At 40.2% G+C, this 27,980-nt stretch overlaps 3 protein-coding genes across 3 annotated transcripts in view; 1 reads left to right on the forward strand and 2 right to left on the reverse strand.

The window, feature by feature from the left end:
- cog5 (component of oligomeric golgi complex 5) overlaps window positions 1-2,402 on the forward strand; it is a 70,288-nt gene extending 67,886 nt beyond the window's left edge. The window contains exons 19-22 of the mRNA XM_088072870.1: window positions 185-261; window positions 639-765; window positions 1,498-1,577; window positions 1,715-2,402. Of these exons, the coding sequence (XP_087928996.1) occupies window positions 185-261; window positions 639-765; window positions 1,498-1,577; window positions 1,715-1,841 (411 nt within the window). The 3' untranslated portion in view covers window positions 1,842-2,402. The remainder of the gene's footprint in view (window positions 1-184; window positions 262-638; window positions 766-1,497; window positions 1,578-1,714) is intronic.
- Window positions 2,388-14,211, reverse strand: ndufa5 (NADH:ubiquinone oxidoreductase subunit A5). The gene is made up of 5 exons (XM_042511552.2): window positions 14,096-14,211; window positions 11,980-12,024; window positions 9,362-9,478; window positions 3,146-3,211; window positions 2,388-2,609 (listed from the first exon to the last, which is right to left on the reverse strand). Exons 1-5 carry the CDS (start codon window positions 14,114-14,116, stop codon window positions 2,508-2,510), a joined length of 351 nt encoding a protein of 116 aa, XP_042367486.1. The 5' UTR covers window positions 14,117-14,211; the 3' UTR covers window positions 2,388-2,507.
- Window positions 14,212-15,427: 1,216 nt separating this feature from the next.
- aebp2 (AE binding protein 2) lies at window positions 15,428-27,549 on the reverse strand. Its single transcript, XM_042511551.2, has 8 exons — window positions 26,884-27,549; window positions 21,758-21,989; window positions 20,312-20,419; window positions 20,003-20,189; window positions 18,287-18,411; window positions 18,119-18,186; window positions 15,997-16,110; window positions 15,428-15,898 (listed from the first exon to the last, which is right to left on the reverse strand). Exons 1-8 carry the CDS (start codon window positions 27,405-27,407, stop codon window positions 15,886-15,888), a joined length of 1,371 nt encoding a protein of 456 aa, XP_042367485.1. The 5' UTR covers window positions 27,408-27,549; the 3' UTR covers window positions 15,428-15,885.
- Between the last annotated feature and the right edge of the window lie 431 nt (window positions 27,550-27,980).

Consider the following 27,980-nt stretch of genomic DNA (forward strand, 5'->3'; position numbering starts at 1 on the left):
CATAATAATCTCATAGTATAGTGTGTTGTATAAAAATGCATAGAGTGTATCAAAAAATCATAAAAACAACCTGCATGTCTTTCAAGAATCATAAAGATGTCACAGTGTAGTGTGTGAGTTCTGATCAGAGTGTGTGTGTGTGTGTGTGTGTGTGTGTGTGTGTGTGTGTGTGTGTGTGTGTCAGATGGAGATGGCAGTGGCTCCTCTGTGCAGGAGAGTGTCTGATTTGGGGAAACCTTACAGGATGCTGCGCTCCTTCAGGTGTGTATGCTTGAGTATTAAGATCTTTTGCTCATCACATACATGCCTGTTTAAACTTTCTCCACAACCACTCACACAAACAACTTCACACTTCACAATCAGCTTTGCACATTCACCAGTCCTGAGCAACACACCAACACCCAAACAGTTATCGATGACTATGATGTTTAGACATGAAAATTTTGAATTCAGTTGCTATTTGAACTCAGTGTACACCAAAATAACATCCAATGCAGAATCAGGTTTACTCACAAACTATAGAAATTTTAATATGATGCAGTATCATTCATTAACCTCCTGATTAGAAATTCAAAAATGTAACCTCCACCTTGACCAGATGTGAAGATGTGCAGTAAATATTGTGTTTTGTGTTTCAGGCCGCTGCTGTTTCAGACCAGCGAGCTGATCGCCAGCAGTCCAGCTGTGGGAGACCTGATCCCCTACAGCACCCTGCTGCACTTCTTCTTCACCAGAGCCCCATCTGAGCTCAAGTCACCTCACCAGGCATGTACACACATACACACACACAAACACAGATACTGTGCATCACCTTCATGGAGAAACACTGCATAGTGTTTATGACTACCCAGACAGAGAGCTAACAGTTACTGTAAGTCCAGTTTGACCAACAGGCTGTTATACATGGTGAAATGTTGCAGCTGCTGAGGTAGCTGGTAGAGCAGACAGCCAGAGCCAGGCAGCATTTGCCTGTTACTGAACTGCTCAGAAACCCCTGAATAACAATGCTGGCACTAATATTAAAGCGTGTCTTATTGTGCTAACGAGGAAAGACTGTAACACATGTTGTGTTCGGGCCGCGGCTGCTGCTTTTTATGTCTCACCACGATCTATAGCTGAAGCAGGTCATCAGCATACAACCGCATAGTAGTCTTTCTAGTTTAATTTATTAAATTATTATAATTTTCGTAACTGAAATATCTCAACTGTTGGAGCTGGATTACCTTTGGATTTTATGCAGAGGTTCATGTCCCCTACAGGATAAATCCTAATGATTCACTGTGATCCCCAGACTTACTTACTTGTGACAATCCTCATGAACGTAATTGTCTGTTTGCCCCATCCTGACCCTGACCATCACAACTAAACACCTCACCACACCCTGAAGCTGAAGACTAAGTCTGACCTGGCCGTGGTGATGTCACGGTGCAGATGTGTCTTCCCCCTGACAGTGCTTTGCAGTGTGTGTCACTATTAACCCTGCATTCTCCCCCACAGAGAGCAGAGTGGTCCATTGCGCGCTACTCCCAGTGGCTGGATGATCATCCCTCTGAGAGAGACAGGCTCACTCTCATCAGGTAACCGCTTTCATTTGGTTCCAACTCTTCTAGTGTTGGTGGAAACACACACATCAAGTAATCATATTACAATAAATAAACACTAAATGAACAGTGTTCCTAAATGATCAGACACTTTTTCTCTGCTCTCCTCTCAGGGGCGCTCTGGAGGCCTACGTGCAGTCAGTGAGGGCTCGTCAGGGGAAGGAGTTCACGCCCATCTATCCAATCATGCTCCAGCTGTTACAGAGAGCCACCAGCAGCTCACAGGATGTCCGAGCGTGACGGGGCCGACACAGCTGTAGATTTAACGGTACCTGAGCAGAGCGCAGTGCAGCATGTGGTGAGTTGGAGAGGATGTGAAGTCAGAGGAAGCTGCTCGTCTTTATTATTCCACACTACAGCTGCTGTATCCAGCTAAGTGATTCTTCTTATTCATACATTTCTGACTAAATCAAGGGACTGTTGTGGAGGGACTCATGGATGTTTGATTTTGAATGTTGGTTTTACTTCTAATTCCAGCACTGACTCTAGCAAGCTGAAGATCATAAAGCGTGTCAGTTTAATAGAACCAAACTGTACTTCCAGAATTCTGTGAAACTATGCAGTTGTAATATCTGTAAAGGTTCCTGTCAGTGACATAGACGGTGTGATCTCCACTGGTTCTATGAAGGCTTAGTGATCATTACAGGGAATCCTACAGTCTAGGAATCCTTTTCCACAATATTTCAACTGAAGAAAAGAAAATGTTGTAAATGATTGAATGAATGATGAAACTGTAAATGGCTCATGTGATGGTGTAGCAGTAGAAGACTCCTGAGAATAAATGAGTAAATGTTTACAAGACTTTAATTTGTTCAGCACTTCATTCATTCAAAGCAGAGGTCTGAATCATACACACACACACACAAACACATATTATGACATGAGCAGTTTACACAGGTGTGTTCTTCAGATAGGCCATTTCCACTGGTTGGGAGGGGGCTCGTCTATCAGGGGCTCCCAAGGTTTCCACTCAGACATCTTCCTGGAGAGGGACAGCTCACACTCGGCCTGCACACAGGACGGACACACACACACACACACACGTGTATACACACGCTGATAAATTTGAACCCTTACACCAGAACTACACTTGCTGTTAGCTACGCATGCACATGATGGCTGACACGGCTCACCTGCATTGGTTTGGCGCTTCAGCTGTTTGTGTCCTCAAAAATAAGCGCAATGCAGTCACACGTGTATATATAGTATAGATGTATATATACTAGGACATATATATATGTGTGTGTGTCCAAGTATAGTATGTTGTTCAAAAATGCATTAAAATGTCATAATAGTGTTTGTCTTCCACAAATGCATAAAAAAGTCACAGTATACTATATCTTACAAAAATGCATAAAAATGTCATATAGTATGTCGTCCTAAAATGAAGTCAAACTGTATAATATAGTATGTTGTTCAGAAGTGCATAAAAATATCATATAATAGTTCATCGTCCAAAAATGCATTTGAGCACTTGTTGGTTCATTGAGTCTTGATTGTGAAGTCTCTAAGCAGCAGTGATGAAAAAAGGGTCAGTGACATACCTGGAAAATAACCTCTTCAATCTGCCCGCAGTTGATCTTCTGCTCCAGCTTCTCTACATCCGGCTCCTGTTGGGGGGGAGACACACAGACACACACACACACACACACAGACGCACACACACACACACAGACGCACACACAGACGCACACACACAGATCAGAACTCACAAAGCTTTTTTACTTTAACCAGGCAGATCACCATGGTAACCTACAGTACACAGTTAACCTGCTTCACAGCAGATCCCTTTCAGGGTCCAGCATTTCACAAGCCCAGTTCAGATCAAATCTTGAAAATGGGTTCTTAAAAAGGGAAAAAGGAGTCTAGAGTGGGATCAGATCATAGTCTTTGTTTCGATCTGGAACAAAATGTTAAAAAACTTTAAAATTGGTCAAATACTTACACATTTATTGATAGTTTGCTCTTGATTTGTGAACTGTTACTGTGGTAGAGTAAACAATAGGGTGCCTATCAAGACTTTGAGCAACAGTAAAGTGAAAAAAAGATTTTGTCCCCATAAAGTCATCCACCTGTCAATGCCAAACACCATTTCAAAGGTAAAATCTCCAATCTCTGTGTCATTTTTGGCAGCACCTGTGGTGAGAAGTGGTCATTACACAGTGTTAGTCGGCTGCATTATGATGTGTCAGCTCTGAGTGGAAGTACAGTGGCAGTGTTAAACATGGGATGTTAACACTGCAACTGTTTCCATCTCCTTTTTGAGTTGACTTGTGTGATTCTACTGTATCTGTTTTGGCAGCAGTATAAGCTCTTTTCCCTGCAGGTTTCACTGTGTAATGTCCTTTCCTGGTTCTCATGCTACTGTGTGACTCATGAACATGTTCACCAGAGGATGGCTCTAACATACAGAGCTGTACAGATGTCACTTGTTTCATGTGACAGGATTACTGCTGCATTACCGCAGTGATACTGGAAGAGGGCCCCCCCAAGGGACTGAAGCTGTTCTGGTTCTAATCTCAGCTCTCTCGCCTGTGACAGCTGATGGAGAGTTACACCTTTGAACGGTGCTGACCTGCTGATGGGGAGTTACACCTTTAAACGGTGCTGACCTGCTGATGGAGAGTTACACCTTTGGGCAGTGCTGACCTGCTGATGGAGAGTTACACCTTTGGGCAGTGCTGACCTGCTCATGGAGTTACACCTTTGGGTGGTGCTGACCTGCCTTTCTTTACCATTTGATCAGTTCTGTTTCCACACTGCTCAGCAGCTCAGACCGGCTCTGTGTCGGTGTTCACCACTGTGCCTTGTACTTCATTATACTCACATCACCACAGCTAAGCTCTGTCTACAACACATTCACTGAAGGTTAACCCTTTAAAACTCTGCAAATGATTTGATTTCTTTTAAAAACATGAGGAGAAGGCAATGAGCAACTTATCAAGACATGACATACTACTACTACGATTTTTTGAACAAAATAATATACTGTGACATTTTTATTATTTAAATCAATCATTTAAACAACATACTTACTGTTTTTTATTATTTTTTAATTAAAAAAAACTATACTATGGTGATTATGATTTTGGAACAACATACTTTTCTATGACATTTTTCTGATTTTTTTGAGCGAGAAAAAGTGTATAAGTGTCATTGAATGTTAATACTACGGCGTTTCTACCCTTTTTGTGATGACACTGATTTTTTTTGCCTTTTATCATTTTTTGAACAACATTCTATGCTATGATGTTTTTATCATGTTTTGGACAATACTAATAATATACTATGACATGTTTATCATTGTTGGTTTTTTTTTTATTATTTATTTTATTATTTCTATTATTTTTTGGGTGTTTTGGCCTTTAATTGATAGAACAGCACAAGTGTGAAAGGTGGAGAGAGAGAGATAGAGGGGGAGACATGCAGCAAAGGGCCGAGGCCAGAATCGAACCCGCGGCTGCTGCGGCGAGGACACAGCCTCTTTATATGATGCACCAGCTCTATCCACTGAGCCACCAGGCACCCCATGTTATCATTTTTTGACCTGCATACCATAGCGTAACATTTTAATGATTATTTTGGACGACATTTTAAACACATCAAACTATACTATGACATGTATATCATTTTTTAGACTACATACTATATAAACACACATACATATTTTTTTTTGGGGGGGGAATTATACCTAGTTTCTAAGTATTTTTATTGTCATCTTTTACTAATTACTTGCAATTTCTATGAAAGAAATCAAACCAATTTGCTCAGTTTCCAAAGGGTCAAAGGCTGTTTTCACTGACACACACTGAACTGATCACAGGGGCCACCTGCTGCTTATTGGTGCACATTGCAGCTACTGTTTGAAACTGCTGGATAAAATAAGTCTCCCCTCCTTTTTGTTACTGCAGGGCATCAGTTGAAAAGTAGCGACATCTGTAGTTGATAACTTAGATTAAAAAAAACTTTCCAGAACTGCTGAAACTGTCACTAAATCCACGAGCAGGACGTAACACATGATCTGTTAAGAAATCATATTCCTCTACCTCCTCTGTGCAGCATATAGCAGCAGTGCACATGACTGAAAACAACCAATCAGAGCTGAGAAATCTCTGTCAAACTGGACAGCTCTGATCAAAAGTGACCTGCAGCAGGTGGAGCTTTGTTGTCACTTAGCTGTTTGGACTACAAACTCTCATTTTTCAACTTAACAGCGCACTAAAATAGGTTTCTACAGTACTTGAGGTGAGACAGGAAATGCAGAAACAGAATCTTGACTCACATCTTTCAGTCACTAATTTAATACCGGATAATCATATTGATTTATTATGCCTCACTGAGACCTGGCTTTGTCCTGAAGAGTACGTTAGCCTGAATGAATCCACTCCTCCTGGTCATATAAATACACGTAGCGCGCGCGACACTGGTCAAGGAGGGGGAGTCGCTGTATTCAAGCTGAGCAATTCACCCTAAATAAGCTAAACTATAGTTCATTTGAAAGCCTTTTCCTTAGTCTTTCTCACCCATCCTGGAAAACTCTACAGCTAATTCTATTTGTTATAGTGTACCGCGCCCCCGGCCCATACTCTGAATTTCTATCTGAATTCTCTGAGCTTATATCAAGTTTAGTGCTTAAATCAGACAATGTAATTATTCACATGGATATCAAGAGTGATAGCCTTAGTTCTGCTGTCGCCACGCTTTTGAACTCAATTGGCTTCAGTCAGTTTGAACATAAACCCACTCATTACTACAATCACACCGTAGATCTTGTCCTAGCATATGGCATCGATATTGAAGATTTATTAGTCTTCCCTGAGAATCCTGCTCTGTCTGACCATTATTTAATAGCTTTCAATTTTTTATTACTCAACTACAAGCCTCTCAGCAAGACTTAACTATTCCTGATGTCTATCTGATTCAGCAGTGGCTAAATTTAAGAAACTGATTCCTTCTGCATTGACATCATTACCATGTCTTACAGTGACTGAAAAGTCATTCTCAAACTGATTGTCTCATTGATAATGCTACTGGCTCACTCAGCTCTTGACTTTGTTGCACCTTTCAAGAAGAAAAAAAATGAAACAAAGAAAATTAGCCTAATGGTTTAACCCCCAGATCCGCAAATTGAAACAAACATCAATTTATCAATTTATTTGGACCATTTTTCCCCCACTGACCTTCACCGACTCTCTACTCTGATTTCTGCATCAAAGCCATCAACATGCCTGCTAGACTCACAACTAGGCTACTGAAGGAAGCTTTACCCTTATTAGACAATTCTTTATTAGATATAATCAATGTGTCTTTATTAACGGGCTATGTATCACAGTCCTTTATAGTAGCTGTCATTAAACCTCTTCTAAGGAAGCCCTGAGATTTTAGCTAACTATAGACCGATATCTAATCTCCCCTTTATTTCTAAAATCCTTGAGAAAGTGGTTGTTCATCAACTCTGTGACTTTCTCCAAGATAATAGTTTATTCGAAGACTTTCAGTCAGGCTTTAGACTTCATCATAGTACAGAGATGGCACTTGTGAAAATTAACAATGACTTATTGATTGCTTCTGATTCAGGTCTGGTCCTGTTTTAACCCCTTTAGATCTCAGCGCAGCTTTTGACACCATTGACCATCAATTTTACTGCACAAAATGGAACAGTTAATTGGCCTTAAAGGAATGGCACTAACCTGGTTTAAATCTTACTTATCAGATCGTTCCCAATTTGTGTCACATCAGTGATCAATCCTCCTCGCATACTAAGGTCTGCTTTGTACTTGGACCAATCCTTTCAGCTATCTAGACTTCAATCATGTCTTAAGGATGTAAAAGCCTGGATGAGCCGTAATGTCTTGATGTTAAATTCAGACAAAACTGAGGTTATTGTTCTTGGCCCGAAACACCTCAAAAACTTCCTTTCTATCAATGTAATTTCTCTAGATGGTATTACCTTGGCCTCTAACACATCTGTAAGGAACCTCTGAGTTTTATTTGATCAAGATTTATCTTTTGCCTCCCTTAAATAACAAACTTCAAGAACTGCTTTCTGTCAGTTGCGTAACATTGCAAAAATTAGACATATCCTATCCCAGACAGATGCTGAAAAATTAGTACATGCATTTGTCACCTCTAGGCTGGATTACTGTAATTCCCTTTTATCCGGTTGCCCCAACAAATCACTAAGGTCTCTCCAACTGGTGCAGAACGCTGCTGCACATGTTCTAACGAGAACCGAGAAAAGGGACCATATTTAGCTTCGTTGCACTGGCTCCCTGTGAAATCCAGGTTTGAATTTAAAATCCTCCTCCTTACTTACAAAGCTCTAAATGGTCAGGCTCCATCCTATCTGTCACAGCTCATAGTTAATAATTCCTTCAAGATCACTGTGCTTTGAAAATGCAGGGTTATTTGTGGTTCCCGAAGTTTCCAAATGTAGGATAGGAACCAGAGCCTTCAGTTACCATGCTCCTCTCTTATGGAACCATCTTCCAGTTTCAGTTAGGGAGGCAGACACCGTTTCAACTTTTAAGGGTAGACTTAAGATCTTCCTCTCTGATAAAGTTTATAATTAGGGCTGGCTCAGGTTGCCCATAGTTAGGCTGGCATAGGTTTAACCTGCCGGGGGACTTTCTATAGGGGTCAGAGAGCAGTGGGATTAACACTGCTCTCTGACCTTTATATTTAAGCCATAATAGCTTATTAGTGACCCTAGTTTCGTTAGTGTGTATATTCCTGAAGCACAAGTTTCTCAGTTGAAATCCCCGTCCGTGTGACGGGGAGGATGGGGAGGTGGCAGAGCTTTCAGCCCAATCCGGCAGGGGTGCTTTTGAGTCCATTCAGACCTGCCACTCTGACTCTGCTTCCTCTCTCTTTCTCTCTTTCTTTCTTTTCTATTACTGCTCTCTGGCATTCATATTTAAGTCGTAATTGCTGATCAGTGACTCTACGATCCTCATTGAGTGCTTATTCTTTTTACTGCTCACCACCTTGGGTCTGTTGAACTGCACAATGCTAATCCTGTCGCCTCTCTGGAGCATTCCTGCTCCCTTGTTTCCTAGCTTTCCCGGATCCTGGCTGCAACCCTGGCTGTGCCTGATCGTGGTGATATCTGTGCTGGCACTATGACCCTGCCTTTGGTTGTGCTCGTGCTGTGGCTGTACTGATACTGTACCCCCCATTCGCCCTGATTGTAGTCTTGGTCCTGGTTGCACCGATGCCGTGATCATGCCTTTAGACACCTCTCTATCAATATATGCATGAGACTCTTATCAACACCCACAACATCATCATAGAGTGCATTTGATAATTTCACACCTATCATTATTGTATTATGACATGCGTCTGTTTCCACTATTGCTGTACCTCTCTCCCCCTCCCCCTCTCTCTTTCTCTTTCCTTTTTTGCCATGATTGTATTTCATTTGTTATTTATGACATCTATTGCACGTCTGCCCGTCCTGGAAGAGGGATCCCTCATCATCCTCTGCCGCTCTTCCTGAGGTTTCTTCCTTTTTTTTCCCCCGTTACAGGGTTTTTTTGGGGGAGTTTTTCCTTGGGTGAAGTGAGGGTCTAAGGGCAGGGTACACTGTAAAACCCTCTGAGGCAAACCATGTTTTGTGATAATGGACTCAATAAATAAAACTTGACTTGACATCTGATCAGCACTGCCACTTACACTCCTGAGAGGCACTTGTATGTAGCTTTAATGACAGACAGTTGTCAGCAGGCTCCATGGAAGTTGTTTCATATTGACCCACTCACCGCTTTGACGTGGTTGAACCTCTCGCTGACCAGCTGCTCCGTGTACTTTCTGTAGGCGGCGTCCTGTGGCATGGTCTGCAGCGTGGCCAGGATCTTAGTGTACAGGATCCGCAGACGCTGGGAGCAGGGCAGAGCACATGAACAAAGGTCTCTACGTGAGCTCAAGTGTTTAACAGTAACAGGTGGTGTGTGGTGATCAGCCATGATGAACTCTATTTTGTGATGTCAATAACTGAATGCAACCTCATTATGTGATCCTGGTTTGTCACTAACATGGTTACAATGGTATGAGATTTCCAATGTACAATTAAGTTTAATTTACACTTCTGCGGCACCACTAGCACAGAGCCTCCGCAGAGGTGCAGCGATGATCTGCAAGAACTGCAGAGATGCGTGGCATACCTCCTGAAAAAATACACGGCACAACACCAACAACAGACACGGACCAGTTTGGGGAGAGGTTAGCAGAGCAAGTCTCCAGATACCAAAACATGATCCATCTTCCAAAGATTACAAAAGAATTCATGTCACTCATAATTCATGGAGGGAGATGGCATTAAAGCTAGAGAGCGATGTGATGAGTGTATCCAAAGATGGAAATGAATGCAAGACAAGTTCGTCACAACCAAAAAAAAAGCCAGCTTTTGATATAATGCTCTCCTGGCTTCTCCCATTTAAAGACAAGGAAACTGAGGGGAATTATGGAGCTGTAGAGGAGGGACGTTTTGCAAACTTAATTACAGAGTTTTTTCTTTTTATTTTCATCTAATCAAGGACAGATGTCACATCACTTTATGGTAATGGCATGCCTTTAAGTAATTACTTTGTAGTTATTTAATGATTTGCTGTCATGTGTAAGGACGGTGGTATTTTGGCATTTAGCCGTGTATGCTGGTGTATTAAACTGAATAAGCACAGCAGCTCTTCCTCCTCATCATCCAACTCTTCCATAAAATAGTTTCCAGTCATGGAGCCAAATGTATAGCACTAATGAACGCAGCCAAACGAATCAAGAGCTTAGCAAACAAATCAAACACCTTGTATGGCCAAAAATTTGAAAAGTGCGGGTTCGAATCACAACGATTGCTTCTCACAATTTAACTAATTGTACCATCTAGAGTAACATGTGTGACATCACATGCTGAACCATGTATGCCTGGTGTACAAGGTGTACGCACACGTCGCAACGACCCACATTGTGTGAAACTACAATATTTTCTGAGACAGTTAGGCCTGATTTATACTTCTGCACCTCTGCACCAGAGTTATTATTACTATCAGTTACACTGACCCTTAACCCTTGGTGTTAAGCTTTAATATTACTTTCTTTACAACAAACATCTCCTGGATGCACTGTGACGCATCTTCAGTGATCTATCCTGGGGTCATTGGGTGTTTTGGGTCTCACAACATCATACAGATTCGCCCAGGCGACCCAGCCGGGGTTTATCAGGCCTCGAATTGCGTGCCAGCAGCAACCCACAGATGAGCCCTTTTAAACCAAAGCCACCTTGTGGCTTTCTTTGCGGCTTCACTTGCGGATTGAATGCCGCAGCCAACTTCTACGGGCCCATTACACACATAAACACAAAATGCACTAAAAATCAAGCATTTACAAAATATGACACATAAAGACCAACATCAGTTCTGATCATAAATAGAAAATATTCATTATTTTTCAGCATGTTAACCATTCAAATGCCACTATGATGCCACCGTGTTTTGAGATGAAAAAAATTCAAATTCAAATTATTATCACAGCCTATATGTCAATATAGCAATAATTTTTACACGATTACTTTTGTGCAGTATCAAACGCTCACACTCATACTCTGCAAACAAAATGCCCTTTTCACAGTCAGACTATAAAAATATTATGCATTCATGTTATTTTCTACTGTCATTGAGTTCATTTTTCTAAAAAACATTGGTCCTAATCAAGAATATAAAATGTTCATTAATTTTCAGAATTTTAACCCTTTAAATGTCAGATTTTTGTCACGATGCCACTGTATTTTATATGACAAAAATGGCCACAAAAATTGAAACATTTTCAATGTACTGCATGCCTAATAGATTTTTTTTTAAAAATGATGACAGTCTAGGATATGTCAATGATAAGCAGCAATATTGATTGTGACAGCGCGCCTAGTGGAAATGGCATGTTTTTTCTCCATATGCCAAATACGGTAGAAAATGATGTAATTGAGCTGGAAATTCCAACATTCAACAAAAATACACAATCTTGACAAAGATTATGCCATATGCACTGAACACAGCCAAAATTATACAAAAAGTAAAACTGTGCCAACCAGTCCCAAAGGGTTAAAGGAATAAAACCAGAGAGGCTTTTTTAGTTAAAAATGTGTTTTATTACTAAAATTTAAACTTGAAACCTCTATGTTTAAAAAGTCTGCATTTTGATGCATGAATAAAGGTGAGCTTTTCCAATCCTATGCATTTTTGCTGTTAATAAGCAAATGTACACATTCTTATACACAGTAAAACTTAAAACTGTTTTTTTTGCCGCAACCCCTGAAACTAATGATTGAATAAGTGAAAAATGTGCAGTGAGACTAAAGTGAGCAGCAGTGCTGTGTTGAGCGTCAGCTCCTCACCTCATGGGGATTCTGGGACACTGCCAGGCCGACCAGGCCGGTGGTCTAGAAGAGAGAAACAGGAGAGAAAGTCACTTCTTCACTGATCGACTTCAAACTTCACTTTGACGATCAGCAGAGAAGCTGATTCATAGATATGACTCTAGGAAAATAAAATATTACTTTAATGGATCAAGTCATGGTTTCTTTTATTAAGCACCTCACATAACATCACACACTGCCAAAATCACACACCTAAACTGCCAGTCACTTGTAGAATAAACGGATTGTAAGTTCAAAAATAATTAACCTATGGGTGTTCTTACAGCAGTACAATATAGTGAATATGAAACATATGCTGCATAAGATAATAAACCAACCTCCTGCCATTTCTAACGCTAAACAAAGATGACAGCCAGCAGGAGCCTCAGCAGTACCCCTGTTAACCATCAGCTGGGTCTATTTTTATAAAAACTATTTTCATCCAGATGATTAAGCTGTGAAAACCTAGATCAACATCAGTTTTTTTGTGCTGCGGTCAAATGTCACAAGTTATTTAACCCTTTGAACGCTGAGAAAATTGGTTTGACTGCTTTGAAAAACATGAAAAAGGACATGAACAACTTGGCAAGAAATGCCCATCAAATTGCAAGAAATTAGTGAAAAAACGTGACAACAAATGGGGGGCTGTCAGTAGAAAATGATCAAAAACTAGGGAAGAAATATCCGGAAAACAATTTATAGTTATTATAATTACAGATATACATTTATATTAAAAAAAAAAAACCCCAAAAAACAACAGTTCAACATATACATACATATGAATTTTTTTCTTGAGTTTTTTTTCAGGAAGTTTTCTTGTAACTTTTTACTAATTTCTTGTTAATATTTGGGCCATGTCTTACTGGCAATTTGCTTGTTGCCCTCTCCCTGTTTTCCGAATAAATCCAACCAATTTGCTCATGTTTCAAAGGGCTGACATCAGAGGAGTTTTAGTGTTAGAGGAGTGTTTTTAAAAATACCATCAGGACATGTTCAATGTTACAGGATGAACTGAGGCTAGAATTCAGCTAACATTAGCTTTTTAATGGAATCACGTGGCGTTAACTGAAAATGGATCGACTGGATATTTTTCCAACAGTCAGTTGGAAAAATGACAGATTCTCAATGTACCTTACAAGGAACTGGAAATTTACGAAGCCATCAACAGCTGGCAGCGAACATTACCGCAACATAGGCTAACATTACCTAAAAGTTGTAAGAAAACATTTTAATCTAATATTCAAAGAACCTTTTAAGGATGTTTCATTTCAAATAACGTGCCTTTAAGGTTAAATGTTGACTAAGACGTAAAGTTATAACTGCAGCAATCTGAGGATGTTTTGGTGATGTTGAGAGATGACAGACCATTGAATGTTCTTTCATAAAACATTTCCACAATGTTACATGAGGACAAAGAAATAACATTTTCAAAGCAACATTCAGAAATGTTTCAGAATGTTAAGGCCTGAGATTACAGCACATTTTTATGAAACGTTCCTGTAAATTAAACACCAATTTAAAAAAACAAAACATTTCAATGATGTTTATAGATAGTGTTACCCTAGCCCTAATAACATTCTTCGAACTAAAAGAAAACCTGGTACTTAAAACATTGCATTGTAATATACTCAGAGCGTTTTGAGATGAAAAATTGCTAACTAAGATACATTAACGTTCAAGCGTTAACTTTAGCTACCCTTTAGCCTAATATTCGGACATGGTTTAACGTTACCGACTTTAACTGCAGAATTTTATAAAACTTAATTTCGTTTGACTTTTTCTCAATGACTTTTGAACAGTTGTGTCAGCGTTCAGTAGTGAGCTCAGAGTTGTGTGGACTGACGGCAGAGCGGCAGTAGGACGCTAACTGCTAGCTAAGGTTACACCTTCAATCAACAACATTCAAGTCAGAGTTCTCGTAGCACAGTCGCACAGCTAACCCTGCTAGCTGTGAAGGTAAACAGCTAATGCTAACGGGTTAGCGAACGCTAGCTATCACCCCGCCGCGTTTTAACAGTAAACTACTAATTTTGAATTGTATTTTTAACCGCATTTCTTTCTATCTCAGAAACTAAAGCGTGACCTCCACTCGTACCTTTTTCAGCAGCCCAGCCATTTGTCTCTGACGACACGACTTCCGCTGCGATTTCCGGTGGTGTGTCTTCTTCTTTTTTTAATGGCGACATGCAGCCGGTGGAGCTTTATCGACCCCTACTGTTGTGTCACAGTGTATTTCTTAGGTAATTGAAGACATGCTTTAAAACCAGCGCCCCAGATGCAGATATTGTTTTAAATCCTGGCTACATATGTATGTGACATTCCTAAAAATGAACAGCTCAGTTCAGCATATCATTAACTCTGCAGCAATCTCTGCAAACACACTTTCACGTGTGCTGTTTTTTCCTGCCCTCTAGTGGATTTTCTTAGTAAAAGACTTTTGACAGACACAAACCAAGACTGACAAAAATGGAATAATTTTTTTAAAATATGCAATGTTTAAGATTGAGGGAGTAAATGTTTCCAAAACAAATGGAATACCTTCCAGTTAAGTGATTCAGAAGTGTAGCATATGAAGGACTGTTTGCAATATCTGAAGTGAGGTTGACAGATTATTGGCCCGGTCAAGTATTAGGGTCGATATTTGGCATTTTGTAGATAATCTATGTCAGGATTTTAATTTTAATTTTGCCGATTGCGGGTTGCGATAAAACCTTGGGGTGCTACTTTTATTTATTCATTTTTTATTCAAATTTTCACGACTTATAGAAAAAGTTGCTGGGAACTTGCTTTATATGATGTGAGCGTTTAGGTTTTGATTAAATATTTGCTAAGGGCATTCAAAGAAAGTTTTGTGTTGGGGTTTGTCATATTCAAAATTGTAAGTATTGATAAAAGATTTTTATTTTATTATAAATGCATATCAGTTCCAAATATCATTATGTTTTTCATTAACTACTAGTAATATATCGGTATTGGCCCTGAAAAACAGTCAACCTCTCATTTTAAGGTTACAGATTGTTCACAGTTATAAAGCCTCATGATTCCTAACACCCAGTATAGCCAGCTGTTATACAACATAAAATATGTCAGTAATTATCCCACTTGCCAACTCTAAAGCTTTTATGTGTCTTTAGTAAGACGGTTGCTAACAAGTGGCCAGATAAAATGACAGCATGTCATCACACAGAGCCACACTGACCACAACTTCACAGCCTCACACAGCGGCTGCAACGTGACCGCGTAGTTTCTTATAGCCTAACAGTAGCTGATTTTTTTTCCGGCAATTGCATTTAGGTTTCAAAAATCCAAAAAGTGGGCCATGTGAAATTTTGACACGCTTTTTCAGTTCTGACGTAATCTGTGAACAAGCATTCCTTTGTTGCTGTAATGAGCCCTCCAGCTGGCAGGTAAAAACTTCAGACTGAGGGGATGTTGGAAAAGTTTAATGACATCAAACCAGAGAAATGCCAACTATATGCATGAGACCAATATCATCAGTTTTTAAAACATCTATTTAAAAATGTTCGGCAGAAAAAAAGACATCTATCTACAGTACAGTAAAAAATTCAAAGTATAAAAATATATTACAAATCTCAAGTATTTACAAAGACAGCTTTCTCTAAACAGGTGTCTTACTGTCTACACTTCTGTGAGTTAGTTTTCAGTCTAGTTGTGTTATCTAAAACAAGCGACATGTCCTCTACATGCCCCGTGTAACCTCAGCACCTAACGCTGACAACACTGGCGGCCGCAGACGGCCATGACAGTCATTAAACTCCCAGCAGCCTCTTCTGGGCTTCGTCGGAGGGGAGAGGAGGAACGCAGAGATGGAGACGAAGGGAGGTGGGATTAGCAGGAAGTGACAGTGGAGCTCCTCTGGAGGGGTTAGAAGAACATCCTGTGGGAGGAAAAAAAAAGATGTTTTCCTCTGTTTTTTTTTAAACCAATATCCAAAAGAAGCATTTATAATGCTTGCATACACACACAGACACAGACCTGTAGATGTTGGGGTCCAGGAGGACAGCTGTATCTGTGGGCAGCTTGGAAAGATGAACCACCTTGGTCTTCTGCTGCAGTCTGTCGCTCTCATTCACCCACACATCTGGCAGTCTGACACACAATGAAGGACACACACACAACTGGATCAAAGTTTACATCTGCACTGTGGAGTCGAGTAACAACTTTCTATATTTCGCCACATGTGATATATTGATGGCTGATGATTTTTTTTTTTTTTTTTTACAGTGTGGACATTCGAAATTTTAACCACTTACTGATGTTGCCTGGGTAATGCACTATGCAAGCTTGGAAAAAAAGTTTATTTAGAGTTGCAGAAGGATCTAACAGAAGGTAGTCCCATCAAATGTATATTATGTGTGAACTGTCAGCTAATGTTTGTGTACTGTGTCACCTGTGAAAGAAAAAGCCAACCCCAGCTTTGTCCTGCGTGCCCTTTAGCCTCACTACATGTGGGTATTTTTCTGCATTGTGTCCGTGGTTTTCGCAGCATCCTCTTCAATGCATCTTGCTTACTGTCTGACACCTGGTCCCAACTTTTTTTTAAAGCCATGCCTTGACCTGCATGCTGCGCCAAAGAACATCTCAAACACAGCAAAATAGAAGAAAACAAGATAAACCACCATAATGCTGCATGCCTCCTCGCACAAGTCTGGTTACACCACAGTTCCATTCATGTCAGTGAAAAAATGGATTTTTCACACACATCTTCCCCCGGGTCCACATAAGATCTCTACAATCAGCACAGTTTCAAGGTGGAAACCCAAGATTCTTGAGTTATGGCCACAAACATGCTTATGAAGTCACCCTGACCTTGACCTTTAACATTTCAGTCCATTCTTGAGTCCAAGTGGACGTTTGTGCCAAATTTTAATATATTCCCCCAAGGTTCTTGAGATATCGCTTCCACGAATGAGCAAATGCAAGATCACCATGACCTTGACCTCTGACCACCAAAATGTAATCAGTTCATCTTTGACTACACTCAAAAGTTTGTATCAAATTTGAGGAAATTCCCTCCAGGTGTTGTTGAGATATTGCTTTCACCATTGACCACCAAAAATCTGATCAGTTCATCCTAAAGTCAAAGTGAATATTTATGAAGAAATCACTACTGTGGTAAAAATTTGAAGGTGGAATATTTGGAATATTTAATTTCTACATCCACATGTACCAAAGTACAGCCTACATATATTAATAATATCAGCCTATATATTACAGAATACTGATATTGTTATTGTATTCATATAAAAGCCCTTTATTGACCCAGACTGTGGTGCACATGGCCGTGTGAATCTGCTTTCATAGCAGGTGGCGGAGGAGACAGATGCTCAAAATCATCTGCATGTTCTGTATAAAAAAACAAACGAGTAGAAAAAGGATGAAAAGAATCGTCTTGTACTGTCAGATTACAGAGGTTTCACAGAGGTTCACTGGGGAATCTCCATGTCAGACACTTAAATAGACTTCATCAGCTGCCAAAGCAGCAGATCACATGGTGTTTGGAGATTTCTTGGCAAAACTAAAAAAATATATCACTGTATAAATTTGATCTCTGAACAGTGGTTAAATGTGTACAAAGAGCGCAGATGTCGATATCCATTACACTCTGGTATAGCGTGAGAAGATTACAATCACTGGTGAAAAGCCTGCACGGTGGCAACCACGAAGAAGTTAAACGCAGTACATCTGACGAATTATAGACTGCAGATGCAACTTGTGTAATGCTGCTGGTGTACCATGGCTTTATGTGGCCATGGTATTTATCTACAGAGACTGCCCTCTGACTGGATTTTAGTATTTTCTGTATTCGGGACGTTTATGTGCATGTAGCCCCACAGCACACAGGTGAGGCTGGGGTTTTATAAAAAGGTAGAGACCAGCTGCCAGACTGTGGGCAGCACGCATGCAAGAGACACGATGCTGTAAAACTGCAAAGATAGTGAGGTGAAAAGCCAAACAAGAGTCAAACTGGGGTTGGCGAGTGTGTTCACAGTTACCAACATTTTCTCCTGCCATAAGAGGGTGAGGGGAGCAGAGCAAGGAAGTGAAGAAAAACAAAGATGATAGGAGGATGAGAAGACAGAAGAGTAGGACTTACATGTCTTCAGGTGTCCAGTGCAACAAGACCTTCACTTTCCCGGAATCCTCTTTCCTCCTGGCTATTACCTGAAAATACAGAAGACATACACACACACGAAAATGAGATAATGACGTGAATCCGTGCACTGGCTTATGTGTTTGTGTGTGTGTGTGTGTTTGAGCCCACCGTGCTGTGGAAGACCACACTGTGTCCGTTGCCCAAGCTCTCGATGTGTGTTGCCAGGTTGAGGCAGATGGCTCGATGGCGGATGGCGTCCATGGTTTGAGCATCGAAGAAGTCGTGAGGTCGAGCTGGAAACACAGAGATTTGTAGATTTGTTCCATGAGTTAGTGCAACTGAGAAAGATGATGAGCATTCTGTCTTTCATTTAAGGGGCGACTGAATATGTACGTAATAATTTCATCAACTATTTATATTGATTTTAATCAAAGAAAATGCTAACATAAAATACTACATGTAGTTTTACAAGTAGATCTACACGATCTACAAGTAGATTTTCATTTTCATTATTAACCACAGCCTATGTCAATGATTAGCAGCAACATTCATTTCTATACATGATCATTTTTTATGCAGTGTCAAATGCTCACACTGCTCTGAACACAAAATGCACTTTTCAGAATTAGGATCTAAAAATATTATGCATTAATATTTTTTCTACTGTCACTGAATTTATTTAACCATCAGTAATAATCATAAATATCAAATATTCATTTATTTTCAGAATCTTAACCCTTTAAATGTCAGGTTTTTATAATGATGCCACTATATTTTTAGATTGAAAAAAAAAAACCCAGCCACACAAAAAATTAATTATTTTCAATATATTACATGCTAAGTTTTTTTAAATGATGACAGCCTGGGATATGTCAATGATTAACAGCAACATTGATTGTGACAGTGCGCCTAGTGGAAATAGCATTTATTTTTTCCATTAATTATTTTCTTCTTTCATTTAACCATAAATATCCAATACTCATTCATTTTAACCCTTTAAATGTCAGGTTTTTTTCATGATGCCACTATGTTTTTTGATAAAAAAAACCAAAAACAAATGATTTTTTATGAATTATTTTCAATATACTACATGCTAAGTAGAATTTTTTGGATCATTGGAGTCTGGGATACGTCAATGATTAGCAGCAGCACTGATTCTGACAGTGTACCTAGTCAAAATAGCATGTATATTCTCCATATGCCAAATATGGTAAACAAAAACAAAATTACGTGGTGGAAAATAGTAAAAAGGACTAATTCCAAGTCAAAAGCCCAGAATGACACCCAGAAATAATACAATGTATGTTTTTATGCTTTGATGGCTGTGGGCTAAAAAAATGTCAGTTTAAATGAGTTTCAATGGAGCATTTTTTTTACCTTAAAAGTCTGAATGTAACTATTTAGTTTCCACAGTGTATTTTAGACTTAATGTAGGAGCTGAGCCGGAAATTCACTGATTAAACAAAAATACACAATCTTGCCAAAATGTATGCCATATGCATGAACACAGCCCAAATTTTCAAAAGTGAAGAATGAAAAGCACGTAGAATGCACCAAACAGTCCCTTTTGTCGCTGTGTAAACGGGCAATGCACAGATCCTGTGAGAATGGTCGAGTCATGGCCACACTTGGTCCATGTGCATGGACTTCTTCTATGGTGTGTCATTTCAAAGTTACACCACCAACTACTGGCCTGACATGCATTCTACAGTGTTTTCGGTTGTTCTTGCAATGTGACCATATGAAAGTGGATTTTTTTCAAAAATAAAAAGGGAAGACTTTTCTGTTTTTAGTAGGACTGTTCTCTTCTAAATGTGGTGTAAAATAGCAGTGCTAGGTAAATTAAAGGCCATGTGTGTGGGTGTGTGTGTGTGTTGAACATACGAAGGGAGCGTCGGTGTTTGTTTTTGAGTTTCCTCCTCTTGTTGAGGCCAGCCTTGGACGGAGACTCCTCCTTCATTTTGCCCTGACTGGACACTTTGGATGAACTCTGCGAGCTGAAGTGAGTGGGGACGTGACGGGCCAGCCCTCCCTGAGAGGCAAACGTGGCGTTGCAGCCTCCCACCACACACTGCAGGAACAAAGGGGAGTCACAGGGTCAGTGAGCTGAGATGGTGCACACAGTGGGTACAGCTGAGCAGGCTGGCAGACGTTGTGTTGGAAATGCAGCGTTTGATGTGAGGTGTGTGTCACCTTGAAGGGCTTGTCTCCGCTGTGGGTCAGCATGTGTCTCTGCAGCCAGCTATGACTGGTGGACGGAGTGTTGTACACCTTGCAGCCCTTCCACAGACACACAAACACCTGTGTGACACACACATAAAAGCACCTGATGAGCAGGTCAGCACACACACAGACCAGCAGTGGTGCTGGGATTACTGGATTGACCTGAATATAAAATGACCCCCTTTTTTTCTGATAGCTGGTGCTGGAAAAAAAGAGAGCTCCTAAGGACACAAAATACTTTGAGACTAGTCCTGCTGGGACATTAAGAGTCTTTTCTCTATTCAAAGTTTTAAGGAAAATGGAGTAACAAAGTTCTTTAACCCTTTAACACCTGGAACAGCATCACTTTTCTTGTGCTGCATTCAGTCACCTTTCACTAGCACCTAAACCTCTGAAATCTGAAAAATGATTTAAATTTCTTTCAAATATACAGGAGAAAACACAATGAGCAACTTGGCAAAAAATGTCACATTACCTGCAAAAAAAAAAAAAAAAGTAAAAGGTGACAAGGATATAATCTGAAAATTAGATGGTGGGGACAATTAGATTAGAAGATTTTTTTTTAAAAACTTTTTTCATATTTTCTGGTAATTGTCTTTAAGCATTTTACTAATTTCTTAATTTTGGGGATATTTTTTTGTTAAGTTGCTCATTGCCCTCTCCATATGTTTTTCAAAGAAATAAAGCCCAGGTTTCAAAGGGTTAAGGAAATCATTTCAGTTACATGACAGAGAGGTGTGAGTGGTTTTTCAAACTTCGGTCAAGTGAAGCAGTGAGTTGGCAGTGTACTCCATCAGAACATAACGTGTCTGAACTCTGATGTAGATGCAGTGGAAACACAAACCGGACACAAAGCTCCAGCCTCTGCTTTTGCCTGCAAAGAGGCATAATAAAACAGCTGGACTGAATGTTTATGATTAAGTGGATCTATAGGTAACGTTTGATTTCAGGCAAAATTGAATGTGAAAGGCATTATGATACGTGTAGTGATGCCTCTCACATCACATCGGGTCAGTTTCCCTACAGGTACGCACATTCCCTTGTCAAGTTTGTTTTATAGATCACAACGTTAACGTGGGAAGTGGCGTAAACCTCTTTCAGGGCTCAATTTTTGCATTTGTCATGTTTATGAATGAGACCCCAGATCTCTTCTTTATTGCTGGGAGGTAAATTGGGGATAAATCAGCTGAATCTCCTGCAGTCTGAGCTCGTACAACAATAATGAGATCAAACAATTCTCTGATTACTGAGGTGTCTCAGTGTAGACAAAGATCTCTACAAATACAACCTGCTGTGGGCTCAAGTCCTCCTTACATGTAAAAAGTATTCACTTCACTGTCCTGAATAGAACTAACTAAGTGAACACAGCCTTGATAGTGACACACACACATAGTAAGGTCACAGTGAGACACAGACCCCTCCTCTCTGTCCATCCACATGTGTGGCTCTGATGTGTTCGGCAAGGTCGGGGCTGCTGGGAAACAGCAGCTGGCAGTGGTCCCAGCAGCACGTGTAGCTCAGAGACTTGCCCCCCAGAGGTGCCGAGCCGCTCCCCACCACCGCACCTCCACCGTGGCCGTTAAGCATGGCCGGGGTGGAGCGACCACTGGACGCTGTGCTCTCCATGTCCATCAGGGTGCTGCCAATACTGGAGAATACACACAGACAGAAAGCTGCATCAGAGGGACGATACTACAGATGGTCGTCACAAAACACAATCAAAATACACATAGGAGCTGTGACTGCAGAAAAATATATATTTTTTAAATTATACAACAATTATAAACAAGCAGTTCCAAATAAGCAATCTGTCTGGTCAGCAAGACTTTTAGACAGTCCTCACATCAGTATGTCAGCACACCTTCCTCATCAATACAAATGATACTCTGCCAGTTCTTTATACCACTGCACTTTCGGGAATACTCTGGATGTGGTAACATCAGTAAGGGACATAGTATCACTAAATATTAAATAATGTTACAATGCACAAAGCCCTCATTGAGGGAATACAGCTGAAAAGTAACGGTCGACTCACTTATGGTATAAACTACAAACTAACACAAAGATGACAATAACCAGCATAAACCACCATGTTCTGAGCAGACACGTTATAAACACATTGTGGAAAAATCAAACCGCAAACTTATCTGCAAACTAAAATCTACTCAGGCCACCACTAGGCATGATGGGAATATCGCTACAATACCTAGATAGGCTAATTGAGTGTGACCGCAGTGAAATACTGGTTTTGAAAGGCTAAAAGCTATCAAATATGGACTAAAGCAAAACACTTCCTTAACATGTTGCGAATTCTGGAAGTTATTACATCTTTATTTTCTTTTATTTTGACTTTGGACTTTACCTGTATTTTTAACCTAGCAGATCCATGTCAGCGGCACAGCTGATGGAGGAAGCCAAACATTTCCAAACATGGTTAAGTTTGCAGCAGATATCGTAGTCGTAAGACTGAGCCAGCTGAGCATTTCTCTGTTTATATCTGATGTATTTATTTTATTTGGGATACTCCACGATTTCTTTAGTTTAAGCAAAAGCTGGCCAGTGGACTCAACAGCAACTAGAAAACGTGTAGGCAGGTCATTACTGAGGTTCCACCTTGTTTCTGGAGCAGTAAACTAGGTTTCATTACATAGAGGATTCTACTGACGTGATTTATTGTTTTCCAGTTATTAGTTGAACCTCATATATTTTCATAGAGACACTCATAAAAAACTTTATTTTAAGGGGTAACTGTCCTTAAACATGAATACATTTTGATTATTTATTTTATTTTGCTCTTAATAGTTGTATAATGACAACATTTCACTCAAGTGTGTGCTTTAACATCTTTTGTGGTGCTAGTTAGTTAGTGATGCATGACAGTGATGTCATGGCACAGATGTTGTTACAGCAAACCTCTGAGTGGAATATTGCCTGTGCATTACACAGCAGGGTCTCCCGCATATAAATTTACACGGTTCCAACAAATTTTCATGGACAGTTTTTCAAAACTTTTCCATGACTTTTACAGGACCCATAATCAAATTTCCATACTCGACTGTTTCAATTACAAAACTATACAATATACACAACTGAAGCCTTGAATCCCTCTACATTTTTCAGTTTGCCTTTGTTAATTTTCAATGCTAAAATCAAAGCAAAACTTGTTTTGAGTATTTTTTTCTCATTTGTGGTTTGTTGTTAAGAGGGAAAAAAACAATTGAAATTGTAAATAGAGTTTGGTGTGAAAAAATCTGAGATTTTATTTTTAGGGCAAATGACCCATCCCTACATATCAGATTGAAACTATTTTCAAACATATTTCCAGCAAGCTGGTATACATGGGGGAAGAGACAGAACATGGGGAGGAGTTGCATCATAGCACAGAGACAGCACTAGTGAAAATCACAAAGCACCCTCTGATTGCTTCAGACAGGGGACCTGTCTCTGTGCTCGTCTCCATGGACTCAACTGATCCAAAATCAGGGAATTCTTGCATTACAGCAGCAGGTTAATCAGGCATTGGACTGGAGCTTTAAATACACATTAACACTAGAGAAGAGATATATAAGGAGGAAAACTTCTCTCCAGACTTTCAGCATCATATAATTTCTTAAAGAAGTATTTCACTGATATTAAGTCCTCACATAAAACTAGACTGTGTCTGCAGTAGAGAAATGCAAATATTTTGCAATTGGTGCTACGTGACCAGAGAAAACAGAGAAAAGGACGTTTTTGCTCAAGAGTTAGAAAACCTACAACTACCAGAATGCAGTGCACCAACACAGACCAATAAACACAACGCTGGTGAGTGATGTCACACACGGACTGGTCTGTGTGAAAAAATGGTGGCCGGCAACCTCGTATTCCAGTTTAACGGCAAGTTAAAGCATGTTTCTAAAATAATTTGAGAAGTGAAATAGGCAGTGCAGTAACATCATCTTGATTTATATTTATCAGCGCTGCCAAATTTTACAGATTATGGTTCGAGTTTGAGATAAAGAAAGAGAGATGTGTCAGCAGTGGCAGCATTGGTGGTGGGCAATGTGAAAATGCGGAAGTACAGCCTGTAGTTTCAGCAACAGCCAGCAAAGCACGTATGTATCAGGTTAATTCAGTTAAGCTCATATTCAGTTAGAATACCGTAAAAACCTTCATGATGCACAGAAATGAAACTTTTGAGTTTTCGTCAAACGCTGTTGCCAAAGTTACACATTAAAACTGGAAGCACATTTTGAGGAGCAAGGCATGCCCCAGAACTCACCAAACGTAGCACACGCATCAGAAGTCCTGATATGTGATAATTGATATGTTTTTCTTTGCTTTGATGTGTCTAGATGGCTCTGCAGGGCCACCTAAAAAAAATTCAACGAAGCAGCCCCAGCAGGCCGTTTAACCTAGAGCTACAAAACTTGGGAAATGTGTAAAGGCCCGCGACCTAAAAAAAAGCCTCTTGGAGCCTTGCCCTAAACCTAACAGGAAGCCCACCAATTTTAATTTTATTTAAATTTTTGGGAAAATTTTTGCAACATCCGCTAGAGCCTCATGCGTTCTAGAGTTGTGAGGTTTCTCAAATTAAGCAATTACACCAGATATAAACAAAGAAATGCTCGGCTGGCTCAGTCTTGTTACGACTATGATATCTGCTGACAAAGATAGATTTTCCATATACAGATTTAATTACTACAATCGCAAACTTCACCTGTATTTTTAAGCTAGTAGCTCCGTGTCACAGCACAGCTAATAGAGGACACCAAACATTTCCAATAACTCAAGAGCAAGGTCAAGTCCAAAAGTCAAAAATAATGAAAAAACAAGATCATTTCCAAAATTCACTACATGTTGTTATCTAACAAAATATTCTTCTTCTTGGTATAATTTAAACCTTTCAGAAATAACGGCTTCACTGCAGTCCCATTCACTTTGACTATATTTCCCACCATGCCTAGCTCTGGACTGAGTGTTTTTTGGTTTGCAGTTAAGTTTGCTGTTTTATGTTCATAAGCACAAATGTAACTTTTTGTCTGTGTTTAGAACATGGTGGTTTTTGTCATCTTTGTGTTAGTTCATAGTTTACACCATCAGTAAGATGGCTGTTACTTTTCATAGTTTGAGCTGTAATCCACTGATGTCGTGGAAATTTTTTTGAAATCATGTTATCGATACATTACAGTACTGCCCTGAAATGCTCCTTGTCACCCAACTGATGAACATTTTTATAATTCTGGAATTTTTGTAAATGCATGAAGGTTATTTTGAAATAACATTTACAGAACATCTAGAGAACCCACCCCGAGGGTTCCCAGTGGTTATATTTGACAAAGGGAAATGGGTGATGTATATAAGCAGCATACACGAATGTATATGAATTAGAGTTGTATGCCTGATATCCTAAACAATATTGCTGATATCATTTTTTTGGTTTTAAAAACAGTATTGCTAAGCAATTCTTAATTCATTCTTTTTAAATTGCTAGCTAAAATTACTTGAGGTGTGCTAACACCCAGCTAAGAGGAAAGTTCCCACAACATTAGCTAACATTACCTACAAGTTGATATATCGTTCTAAAGAATACATTTTAATCTAATGTTTAAAGAACATTTTATGGATGTTTTAAGGTAAAATGTTGACTAAGAGGTCAGCATTTTACCTTAAAGTTATAACTGCAGCATTCTGAGGATGTTTTGGTGATGTTAAGAGGTGACAGATCATAGAATGTTCTTCTATAAAACATTCGCAGTGTTTAATGAGAACAAAGAAAGAACATTTTGAAAGCAGCATTCAGAACATGTTCTCAGGATGCTACCAAATTGGCTTTTTTTAAATACTACAATCTGTCAAGTATTCCGTTTTCATTTATGTATGCCACTGAGTGTCTGAAAAGTACAGTTTGATACAACCAATATTAATACAGCAGTAGTTGGCTGATTACTGGTTGAAACCATAATCGCTGAAAAACACTGGAGAGCTTCCTCCCCCCGATCGCCCAGGGGGAGCTGGAGCAAGTTGCGGGGAAAGGGACGCTTGTCGTGGACGTAAGACTGTTGCCACCGTGATGGACAGCGGCTGTGTGGACACTAGGAATGAATGGAAGAGCTGGTAGCTTGGAGAAGCACAGCACAGTGCTGCCGCGTGCTGTCTGAGGATATGGGCTTCGAACTAGCAACATTACTGTTGATAAGAACCAAATCGAAACCATTTATTTCCTCTCAGCTCGTTCCCAGAACCCAGTGTGAGGGATCATGGAACCTTCCAGCAACGCTGTGCGAACCATTTCCACCAAAAAAACCGGATACAAACTTTCCTGAATAAATTGAACCCGGCGGCGAACGTCCCTGAACCTTTAAGATAACGTTCCCGCAATGTTTTTCAAGGCGAATATTGTTAACTGAGGCGGCAGACGCGAAACATGCCACCCTATAAACAAGTAGTTCCTCTCATTTAAAAAGCGTGAAGTTAGCATGGTAAAGTGACCTCACAGCACCTCTGGGCTGCTCTAGAAAAAAGTGTTAGGCCTCCTCATACTGCTCCCCACTTCCACAGACCTGTCCTCTGAATCCATCCGGCTCAACGGCTCTCCATCCGACGAGGTGAGCTCCACGCTGGCCCGCCTCTTGGTGCCGTGCTCCGGTTTCTCCGCGGTCTTTGTGCGGTCTGCAGGCGGTGAGGAGGACACGTTCTCCCTCTCTCTTTGTTCTTGTTTCAGCACCCGGGAGCCCTCTTGAGCGGAATCAGTGCTGCTCGCCAAACTCCCCTGTGTGGGACTTTTCCCCGGTTCAGAGAGTTTACTGTGGGCTTCCCCTTCGTTGTTGTTGGCCTTTTCGCTCGGTAACACCGCTTCTTTGTCAGCTTGAGGGGCAGAGAATAGGTCGCCCCTGTGCTCCTCCGCCGCACCGCGGCCGCTGCTCACGTCCATTCTTGCTCTGTTCTCATCGCTGTCGCCCGGTTCCTGTTTGGGGTCCGGCACGGCCTGTTCCTCCTTGCAGGTTTCTGCTGTTTCTCCAGTACCGTTTTGATCCGACGTCGGCTGAGAATCTTGTTCGGCCCCTTCGCTCGTTATTTGAGCCATTTTCAAACAGAACGAAAGGCTATTTCTGTGATGATCCGCTGGAAAAGTTGCCCTCGAACTGCCCTTCTTCCTCCACTCACACTCTCCGCTACAAGCCTACAACACAGCAGGGGGTTTGGATGACGTCGGGGCTCCGCATGGACAAAGATGCTCTATTTACAAAGATGTCTCACTTAGTAGCCATTACATCCAGCAATTACTTTTTTATGACAAAATTAGTTGATTTTATTTATTTTTTTTCATCTAGCCTTGTTTACAATCTTAATTTATCGCTTTCTGACACTTATAGACAGATATCTAACTTTACAATTTAGGCTGATTTATAAATAGCTGTACACATATGAAAAACAAACGTGAAGATTTTCCAATGAATATATTTAAACTGAACAAATCAAACTAAAGTTAAAAGTAGCAAGAGTGTTTTAGCATCCCTCGATATGAATTAACCCCTTTGACCTAAAACCTCACAAAAAATGGGGAGAGGGAAATGAGCAATTAGCAAGTAATTCAGAAAAGTACAAGAAAATAAAATGACCATTAATGAATACAGAAAAAAAAAACAAGAAAAAGGAA

Source organism: Plectropomus leopardus, chromosome 22 (assembly GCF_026936395.1).
Source record: "Plectropomus leopardus strain MGB_pleo_1.0 chromosome 22, ASM2693639v1, whole genome shotgun sequence".
Classification (NCBI taxonomy): domain Eukaryota; kingdom Metazoa; phylum Chordata; class Actinopteri; order Perciformes; family Serranidae; genus Plectropomus; species Plectropomus leopardus.